The following is a 10,308-nucleotide window of genomic DNA, read 5'->3' as shown; positions in this document are numbered from 1 at the left end:
TCATCTGGACAGTTTCTATAACGAGTTGATGACTGTGCTTGAGGAGCGCGACTGTCCTCTTGACGGGATCCTCGATAGTTAGCTCATCCACGTCCACGATATCGATTAACTCGAAAATTTCGTCCTCGATTAGCAGAATAATTGTTACGAGAATAATATGCTTGTTCATTTTCAACTAAAATATCTGATGTATCTTCAGTCGTTTTCATCAGTCGTACACGAATCTAAATAGCTTTAATCTGCCGTTTCATATCATCAGACTTCAGTTCTGCAAGAGTGGCTCTGGCTAAATCACGTTTACTTTTTGGTAAATTAGCATTTTTCAACAATTGATAAGCTAGTACTGGCGATGGTAACTCAATCTTATAAGTTTTCAGTTTATGATTGAGTTGTTCAAACTGATTGATATATTCTGCGATATTCATACTCGTATCTCTTTGAAACGTTTCGAATTGTTCGTATGCAGTAAACATTGCCTGATCTTTTGATACTGCATAGAGTTCTCTCAATTTGGTTATAAGCACATCTAAACCCTCTTCGACATTTAGCTGTTCTTTCGTTAATGTTGCACGTGCTTGGCGAACCTTTGGGGATAAACTGAGATACAACACAGGTCCCTGTTTTGTTTTAGCTAAATCAGTTACTAACTGCCACATTTCAATTTCATGTAACCAATGTTCAAAGTCTCCATCTTCGGAGAACGAGGGCAATCCATACTTTTGCCCTATCGAAACAACACCTGCCATTTTCAACAATTAACCACTTTAGTTTATACTTTTATAACAACCAAAGTTCATAAACTTTATCACACTTTAGTAACCAACCAATAATATCTTTACTGCAAAACCACCGAATGCTGCTACCATGTAAATTGGTTGTTACTCACCATTCACAATAGTTGGACATCAACCAACAGGATCACTTCTTTATTTAATTATTCGACTAGAAGAACAATGTTAACAGTTAGATCGAATGCTACAATTGTGTCTGTTCGTGATGGAAACTCAGATAGTGATCCAGCAGGTTCATTCGTAAAAACACTGCAAAACTGATCCTGTAGGATGTCAGCTATATCCTCATCAGTAAAACGAAGTGATGATTTATCATTTGGATCAAGAAGAAGAGGGGAAATTCCCGATTTGGTCTTCATTGAGTTCCGGATATCCTTCCAAAACTTCTTAGGGCTTCTTTTTGCTTGACCACAAATTCGTTCTTCTAGTCTTCTTCTTTCTCGTCTGATCTTTCCTGTAACCTTGTTTCTCGCAGTAGCGTAAATAGCTCTATTTCTCTGTTCCGAAGTTGTACCTATTGAAGGCGACGTTTTTCTTTTAAGCTTTGTTGAATATCTTGATCGATTGCAAACTTCCCTTTTTTCCGTAAGCATGTTTTCCGTCAATTTGCTTACCATCTGAAGTATTGATATGTTTTTACATGCCAATAGACTCAACTAAAAAAAAATTAAACTGTCAACATGGCAACAGACTGGTTGCAAAGTACACAAGCCAATGCAACATTTGTGATTGGGGACGATGATGAAGAGGAAGAAATTTATTTTGGATCATTCCGTGGAGATGTTGTTGGGCTACGCTATTACGCTGGTAAAGTAAATAATCACGAGATGGTCTCTTTACATAGAGAGCCAAACAATCCCTATGATCGCAATGCTATACGAGTCGATAATGTTCTGGGACAACAAGTTGGACATATCAAAAGAGAGCAAGCTTCTGTTTTGGCCTCACTTGTTGATGGAAGAAAAGCAAAAATTGAAGGGTAAGTACTTCGTTTGAATGTCAGTCTAAAAGGAACCTTTCTAAGTTTCTAAGTGCACAAAAAAACTTTGTTGTGATGTGTTGGCATTTTTAATTTAATTTCGTTACTCAACAAAGTTACTCAAGGGTACAGATATTACTGAATTTTTTCTTTAGGGTTGTCCCTTTTGGTACAAAAAATAAGTTTACAATGCCATGTGATATTTCATTATGTGGTTCACCTGCCAATCAACAATATTGTAAAGATCTTCTAAGACGAAGAGGATACTCGCTGGGTATGAATTCTGATAACAAAAGGTATTTATGCATGATGTGTCATGCACCTTATTTCAATTTCAACATCCCCTTCTCACAGGCCCACTGGAAACCCTTTCCACTGGAAAAATTGGCCACAATACCGTCCCCAGTGGAAAATTATAATCTAGTTTTTGTCCCGCTGAAAATATTGTGCTATTTTTTCATCCCCACTGAATTTCCTGGCTAGAAAATAAAGGAATTCAAATCCCCAGCAATAAAAAGCATTCAAATTCCCATCAAGTTTTGATTCAATATTTTTATCCCCACTAGCTGTTAAAATCCTGGTGGGTCTGTGAGAGAGAAGGGGGTGTATTAATATTGTTGCTATGAAAAAAAGTTATAAGTATGTTAATATTAGCAACTTTCCTCTTCTACAAATCTTTATCTGGCTTACAAAATCTGGTCTAATTTGTGCTATAAATTAAAAGCTATTAATCACAAGTCCTTCCACCTGACTACAATTAATTAGAAATTGTTTGAAGTTTTTTCCTGTTAAATATTAGACATGCTGATGGTTCCTCTGCAAGTCAGTCAACAAGCAAAGGAGCTCCTGCCAGACCTTCTTATGTTGCTAAAACAAATTCAACAAAAGAGCGCGTACAAATGACAGGCCAACAGGTTTGACTTAATAATTATCTTCAAAACACTTTGTGTGCTGAACTGATGGTGTATTTTGTATCTCCAGCTACATGTGCGTAAACAATGGCTGTCATTTAATAGAATTTCCCTGGTCACTACGAAGAAACAAGATTAATTCTTGAAAACATTTGGTTGGTTCTTATGACTTCACTTCAATGTAGCATTTTTTTTTTAAGCTCGAAAGAGAGATTGACACACTATTTGAATCAACTTTTGATAAAGGAAAACAAAAAATCAAAGAACCCAGTCAGGTAAAGCTAAGATTTGTAACACACAGATTATTATAATGTTCCAATGTTCTTTGAAGTGCTAATAAAATTACTTGTTTATTTCTGAGCTTTCAATGAGATGCTTTCATATTGACATTCATTTTTTAGAGCATCAAAATACCATTGTATAACCATCAAAAACAAGCTTTAGCCTGGATGGTCTCTCGAGAAAACAATGAGAATTTACCACCTTTCTGGAAAAGACAAGGGACGAATTACAATTTATCCATCGTGAATCACACAACTAAGGAAAAGCCTGAGGTAAATTTTTTTCATTACACCTTGAATAATAAATGCTTTTTAAATTGGGTGAAATCGAGACTGGAATTAGATTTCTTGACTATAAAAAAATGCAGCTATTATTGTTTGCTTTTTTCCAAACTTGTTTTGGACTTTCAATTGTTCTCTAGGAAACTGGTTCGGAATAGGTAAAATAATTTTGTTTTTGTATGTATGAAACTAAACTTTTTTTCGATGTTCAGATTCACTTACTTATTGACAGGTTCCATTTATACCAGATTCAAAATTCAGAAATACTCGAAGAATCTTATAGAATTTTTGTTGAATTCAACTTTGGTTATTTTTTATGATTTCTAGATAGTGAAAGGTGGAATATTGGCAGATGACATGGGTCTTGGCAAAACACTCTCAATCATTTCTTTGATCGTCACAAACTATCGTAATGAACAACCTTTGGTCAATATTGATAAAACCTCCAGTGTCCAACAAGATATCATGAAAAAGGTAAACTATTTCTTTAAGTCAAACAAGATTCAAGAAATTTGTGTTTGGAGGCTTGGCACTGATTTTACAGTCAATTTTATTTTGACTGTTAAAAATTATCTTAGGTTTAAGTATAATTGTATTAAACAAAAAATAAATTCACAGACTTAGGTTGCATCATTTGAAAATTCCAGTTGTGAAACTAACTTTATGGGGTGTGATTGAGAATTAAACATTTCTTTGTCAACAAGTAAAAAATACGTTACTGTCAGTTTCACCCGAAGGATTATCAAATGTAAAATGATGATTGATTGATCCCCTCCTCAGATATTTTAGGTGTATGTGAAGATGTACGCCTGCTATCTCACGCATCAAATAATACAGCCTGCAGACTGTTCACTACTGCGGCTCTTAACTTATTTTCTTTGAATTATGATACTGATTGCAGTGACCTTTTCCTGGTGAAAGCAATGATATTCGGTTAATATTGCTAGCTGCAAGTATGTATGCCACACAGATTCCAGATTCATTGAACATTATTATGCAAACTTTCTTCGAAACTGCATGTATGCCACACAGATTCCAGATTCATTGAAAATTATTATGCAAACTTTCTTCGAAACTGCACGTTTAAAATTATTAGGTGTTATGATCAGTTAAACTCCTTGATTAATTAATTTCATTTAGAAGCCAGCTGTCTCACGTAAACGTAAATCAAAAGAATCGTGTGTTATTATTGAAGAAGAAGATGGGGACGTAGAGAATGAAGAACCACCCCTCCCTTCGTTTGATCACAAAGAAGATGTAGATTACAAACCGCCTCCTGCTACTGTGGCTACAAGTCAGCAAGAAAGTTCTCAAGGAGCAACTATTGCCAGTAAAAGAAGTAAAAGGTAGAATAGTAGGAATAACTTCAGATTCTTCTGATCCAAGGCTGCAATCAATTCTTTGGATCATTTTCCCGAGTCCTGTTTCATTAGATAAATTCCTTTTCCACAATCCTCCTGTGTGTGTACCTGTGAGAAAGCCTTAAAAAATTCCCTCAATCACAAGTACCGTAAATCCTCGAATAAGCGCCCCTCTTGAATAAGCGCCCCCTCGAATAAGCTCCCCCCCCTCGAATAAGCGCCCCCTCCAGGAAGGGGCGCTTATTCGAATATTGTTATTGATTGAATAAGATATTGAGTAGATACTTGTGTCTTAAAAAGAAAGAAAGCGATTAAGAATAAAATGATAGAAATTTATCAATTGGATTTTTCCAATTTTTCTTTTATTCATCCTTTTTTGAAAAATCAACCCTTTGAAACAGTTAAGTTTAAGCAGATTCCGAATTTGTTGACATACGAATTTCTGAAATAAAAAAATAAGCGCCCCGCTCGAATAAGCGCCCGGGCGCTTATTTGAGGATTTACGGTATTCAGAAACACACCTCATGACAAATTAGTGTTACTGTGCGCACAATCAGTTTGACAGGGTTGCTACTTCACATAGCATTAAAGAACAGCGTTGCAGTTTTCGTTGGTAGTCAGAAAATTCACCAAGATGAATAATAACTCTCTAGAAATTTCGTTGAATTTTGAGCATAAGTTTAAAGCCTGCTCTCCAAATCTGTTTGTATTATATTTAACTTTTATTAAGTTTTTCATCACACAAAGTGTTGAAAGATTTTGAAAAGATACACTTTCTGCACTAAAAAAGGTCCAATTTCTTGTTTTGGTGCAAACACTTGTCATATTAAGTTCCCCTTCCCTTAGAATTTTTCCTTATTTGTTTAGCTTTTGCAATTTTTCTTGTCATGTTTACCTCTCCTCAGAACTGCCAGCAAGAAACCACGATACAATTTCGATGATGATGACGATTGGGTTGGAGGTGAAGAATTGGATTCTCCTGTCAAACCCAAACAAAAGAAAAGGGGAAGAAAAAGTAAGAACTTAATCTCAATTATTCATCATTTGATAAGTCATTAAATGTTTCACTGTATTTTTAAGATTTCTTTTTTTTCTTGACTGATACCGATGCCAACGAAGTCGATACTGATGAGTTCTTATAGATTAGGTGGGTATGTAATGCACTTGACTTACTAATAAAGAATCCCAAATGAGAATTTATGGAGCTATAGGGATTAGCTTCTATTCTTTTAGTTTTAGTTGATTTTTCTAACTCCTCCAAATTTTGACTATAAATTTTTTGAATTATTTGTTTTTATTTTTAGGTAAATCTAAAGCTGTGGAAGAAACACAAGAATCTGTTCCACAAACAACTCAACCTTTTCCTAACAGCGAGAGTATTGTTTTGAAAGAGAAAGATGTTATGAAAAATGAAACAGTGTCCACCTTTCATAAGGAATCAACCACTGGTAATTTCATCATTTTTGTTCATATTCTTTCTGCTCCTTTTTGTAGGATCTGTAGTTGTTTTCAAAAAGAGTGGAGGAGGGAAAAATCACTTCCTGAAAGTTTTAAGCTAATTTGCATTCTTTTTTGGAAGATACAATAGCGTCAATAGCGTGTCTAGCTCAAACCCCGTTCAGCTCATCCCCCCATTGATAATGATAAAGAATAAAAATAATCACAAAAGACCACCTTCATAGTTTTAAAGACTTTGCTGGATGTTTCAAGTTGTGGCAGCTTTTATTTAGTTAGGGCTGAAAAAGGGCATTTTCGGGTTTTCTACGTTCGAACTAGGATACTTCAATGTCTTTTGAGGATAATCAATTAAAATAAAATCGATCATGGAGGTAGACAATTTGGGAGCTATTGTTTAAATGGATTTTTGGGATATTTTAACCGAAAGTTCTTTGCAGTTCTATTCAAAATATTACGATACATCTAAAAACAAGGACGATCGTTGCAGTACCATTTCTTCTTTGTCTTTTTTAAGAAACGGTGACAGCTTACAAGATTACAAAGAACATTCACCCTGGACCACGTGCCACACTCATTGTTTGCCCATTGTCAGTAATTCATAATTGGCAGGTAAGAAACAAACTTTATCTTTGTTTTAATTTGCTTACTTGAACTCTTCGTGTTTTTTTTCAAACTGTAAATTTTTTGCAATGGGTGTCGAATGACATGTTGTTTTGATAACGAAAATCAAATGCAACATTTTTTCTTAGTAAAATTATCAAACTCTAAGTAGGGTAATGTTGTGAAAATCTATAACTAAACAATAGTTTTTCCGGAAATCGTATAAAATACTGATTTTCCGACCCAATATATCACTTGCAACTCAATCAGCTGCTATAAAAGTGGCGTAATGTTCTAATCAATGATAACTAAATGATACTTTTCCCTCTGTTCACAGCATCAACTAGAAACCCACCTTGAGTATGGTGCATTGGACGTGTATGTGTACTATGGTTCGGACAGATGTCAAAATCCGGACGAGTTGGCTAAGAAAGATGTCATTCTTACCACCTACCAGACACTGAGTACAGACTTCGCAAAGGTATGATAAAATCATCGAGGCAAAAGGACCAATCACAAAATAAGTGTCTGAGAAAACTAAGATTTTTTTAGATTGATCCTTTTCTCCTGTAAGATCCTTCTTCACTACAAGAAAAGTTCCAATCTCAAAATTTTATGTTAACAAACCAAAAAAAGATGTATTTTTTTCTCAGAGACTAATTTTGAGACTTGACCTTTTTTGTCTCGATGGCAGCGAGATTATATTATATTTGGTTCAAAAAGAGATTTTTATTGAAGTATAGGAATCCTTACGAAATATCATTTGCATTTTTCTTATGATTCTGTAAGGGGGTATGGTAGAAAAATTCTTTCCAACCTACTGCTAAGAGTTCTAGACAAAGTAAAAAAACAAAAAGAACTGCCTAACTTTTATTGGTCTTTTCCGATCTCGAAGTCTAATCCGGGATGTCGTTGAAGAAGCCTTTTCTCCGACTGTTCTTTCTCTTCGCTTTTGCTCTATCATCTACGATGGGTTGATCTAATTAAAATGTTAAAAAATTACGATAAACGTGAATTGATAGATATAAAAAAGATTTTTATCTCCTTCCCATACCTTTGATCCCCTAAAATCAACTAAAGACGACCGCTGCTGTTCAAAGCTCTTTTAATAGGTCAAAAAAGCCGGGTGTGAGATAGATCGATAAGGTATATAAAGAGCAAGAGCTACACGAATTGCATGGTTTTCATTGCAGTTTGTTATTTTATTCTATAATATAATTATTACTTATTATCAAAAAGGATTCTACAAATTTGTATCATAAAACTCAGTCATTTGCAAAGCTTCATTTGATTGACATTTTTGTCTTTATCCGTCAGTTTCTGAAAAGTATTTCAAGTAAATTAATCAAAGAGAAAAATTATGTTATTTCAAGTTCGGAATTCTGTCAAATCCATTACGGTTTAGACAAAATTTGACTTCAACCTTACATTTTTTCTCTTTGATTTTAGAGAGCAATTTTATAAGAACTAGGGCGCTCAAAAATGTCGAACAATTGTTTAAGAACAATTGTGAGCCTGAAATTGCTGAAATATCGAGCAATGTTAGGGTCAAGGTAATAGAAATTGGGTAAAAGGACTAAAATTCGTCAATTTCGACTGAAAAGATCATAAAAAAGAATAAGAACAACCGGAGGCTCAAAGTACCACCGACACTTGTTCCTTTGAACACCGAAACACCGACAGAAAAAAGTCTCATCGTCAATCTCATACGCAATTCCTCATTTTACAGAAGTAAAAACATTGCACAATAGCGTAATATTATATTTTAAAATTACACCGATTATGAAACTCGTGATGATAATATAACTTTTACACTTTATAATATATATAAAAAATTATTTCGATTAACACATTTACAAACATTTTTTGATGCTATATTACACTCAAGTTTCAATAGATGGATTTATTTGGAAGGTATATGACTCTTGACCAGGCGTTGCAAAACTATATCAAAGAGTTTCTATATGTTCAACAGAAATATGCTCACTTAAATATAAGTCCATCATCGGAAGCAGAAAAGTTCTGGGATACTGTATCAAGAGAGAGTATTTTTATGAGCGGTAGTGCTGTAGAAGTTGGCAGTATTTGTCGAACATTACGAAGTAACCGGATAGAAATTGAATTTGATTCAATGATCGAGCGAGGGGTACTTCAAAAGGAATACGAAAGGGATTTTCTCATCCCAATTGAGGGACACTCGGGATTTTTTCATTGTCGTAGAGATATGAAAGAAAATAGAAGATACGTTGCTGATGTTGTATACAAAATATATACGGATGCCGGAAAGTATATAAAGATGCCAAGCCATGCAGCTAATTTTAAAGAACAGAATAGATGCTTTCTTTATGCAGCCCTGGTTAATCGAGGAAAATATTGTAGATACCAGCAATATGATCGTAAAACGCGGCGAGGGTCGAGATCGGGATATGCAGAAAGCCTGACCATCTTCAGCATTGACTTATAATTATATACGACAGTTCATTTCGATGGGTTATTCCAACAGAATCGTAGAGACTGCGTACGAAATATGTGGGGAATGGTCCTGTGATACTGTTCCTTGTATCAAGCTCTGTTTCCTTCCTGAATGCTGTGACGATTGGTATAAAAAGCCTAGTTATAAAGGGCTGTCCAAAGAACTTGTAAATGAAGTAACAAAAGTGGATTGCCATTTGGTAGGGAAAGACGTGGAAGGTTATCAGAATACTTTCCGTGTCTCTTTCTCGGCTGCTGAAAGATATCTTTTTGCAACAATGCCACACAATTCCAGACTGGTTTATCTGGCAGCAAAATCGATCTTTTATGTCCATATTAAAGATACGAAATGGTGCGAAAATATTGAATTTAAGACCTTGCCCTCTTACTGCATCAAGACGGTTATGTTATATTATTACGCAGAAAAGGAACCTTCATTCTGGGAGACAATCGCAACCGATAAGGACTTTGAAAAGTGTCTGGCCGAAATTTATGAAATGTTTTATCAAAGTTTGAAACTAAAAGATCTAAGAAACTTTTTTGTACCCAATGTCAATATATTCGAAGGGCTAGAAATTCTAGACTCATACTACACCAATATGTTGGACTTGGTGTATGCCATTATGTGTCATCCGAGGAGTTTTTACCCCCAGCACATCGGTGGTATCGAACAACTGGTGAAACTTCATGAGATTCTTGCGGAAGTCAGAATTGGGCGGTTGAAGCTTCTCTTAAAATATGGTGATGATGCTGAGCATCCAGGATTTCTGAGGGAACATAGGGAGATGGTGAATGTGGCTGATATGAAACTTTATGATACCCAATATGAAGACTTAGCAAAGCTTGTTAACTCCTTGAGTGTACAAGAATATAATCAAGTTCTTAGCGAAAGAAAACTGAAACCCATAGTTTGTTGTTAAAATCAATCGTTGTTCATCATTTTCTCCTCCTCCTCTGCCGTCTATTTCAATTATAAGAATTATTTATTTGCTTAGTAGAAACCGCTTGCAAAAGACAGCTAACTTAAGGTATCACCTATAGGATTTGAAGCTACTTATTCCCTACATAAGTAGCGTAATCCGCATACTTTTCATACAAACGCTAGTTTGAAAGAAACATTTACCGCAAAAATTTGAGAAATGAAAACCGCGAAAACAAAGAGATTGCCAGATT

At 35.0% G+C, this 10,308-nt stretch overlaps 1 protein-coding gene and 1 pseudogene across 1 annotated transcript in view; both read left to right on the top strand.

Annotated features, from left to right (window-relative positions):
- The first annotated feature begins 1,439 nt into the window (after positions 1-1,439).
- LOC136811676 (helicase-like transcription factor) overlaps positions 1,440-10,308 on the top strand; it is a 32,809-nt gene continuing 23,940 nt past the window's right edge. The window contains exons 1-11 of the mRNA XM_067068304.1: positions 1,440-1,770; positions 1,926-2,066; positions 2,570-2,684; positions 2,882-2,956; positions 3,083-3,235; positions 3,572-3,718; positions 4,385-4,590; positions 5,511-5,620; positions 5,910-6,053; positions 6,578-6,672; positions 7,001-7,144. Of these exons, the coding sequence (XP_066924405.1) occupies positions 1,472-1,770; positions 1,926-2,066; positions 2,570-2,684; positions 2,882-2,956; positions 3,083-3,235; positions 3,572-3,718; positions 4,385-4,590; positions 5,511-5,620; positions 5,910-6,053; positions 6,578-6,672; positions 7,001-7,144 (1,629 nt within the window). The 5' untranslated portion in view covers positions 1,440-1,471. The remainder of the gene's footprint in view (positions 1,771-1,925; positions 2,067-2,569; positions 2,685-2,881; positions 2,957-3,082; positions 3,236-3,571; positions 3,719-4,384; positions 4,591-5,510; positions 5,621-5,909; positions 6,054-6,577; positions 6,673-7,000; positions 7,145-10,308) is intronic.
- On the top strand, positions 8,520-10,055 carry LOC136811674 (uncharacterized; annotated as a pseudogene).

This window comes from Clytia hemisphaerica, unplaced genomic scaffold (assembly GCF_902728285.1).
Source record: "Clytia hemisphaerica strain Z4C2 unplaced genomic scaffold, Clytia hemisphaerica genome assembly, whole genome shotgun sequence".
In the NCBI taxonomy this organism is placed as follows: Eukaryota; Metazoa; Cnidaria; class Hydrozoa; order Leptothecata; family Clytiidae; genus Clytia; species Clytia hemisphaerica.
The sequence above is the reverse complement of the archived record's forward strand: the minus strand, read 5'-3'. Positions and strand labels throughout refer to the sequence as shown.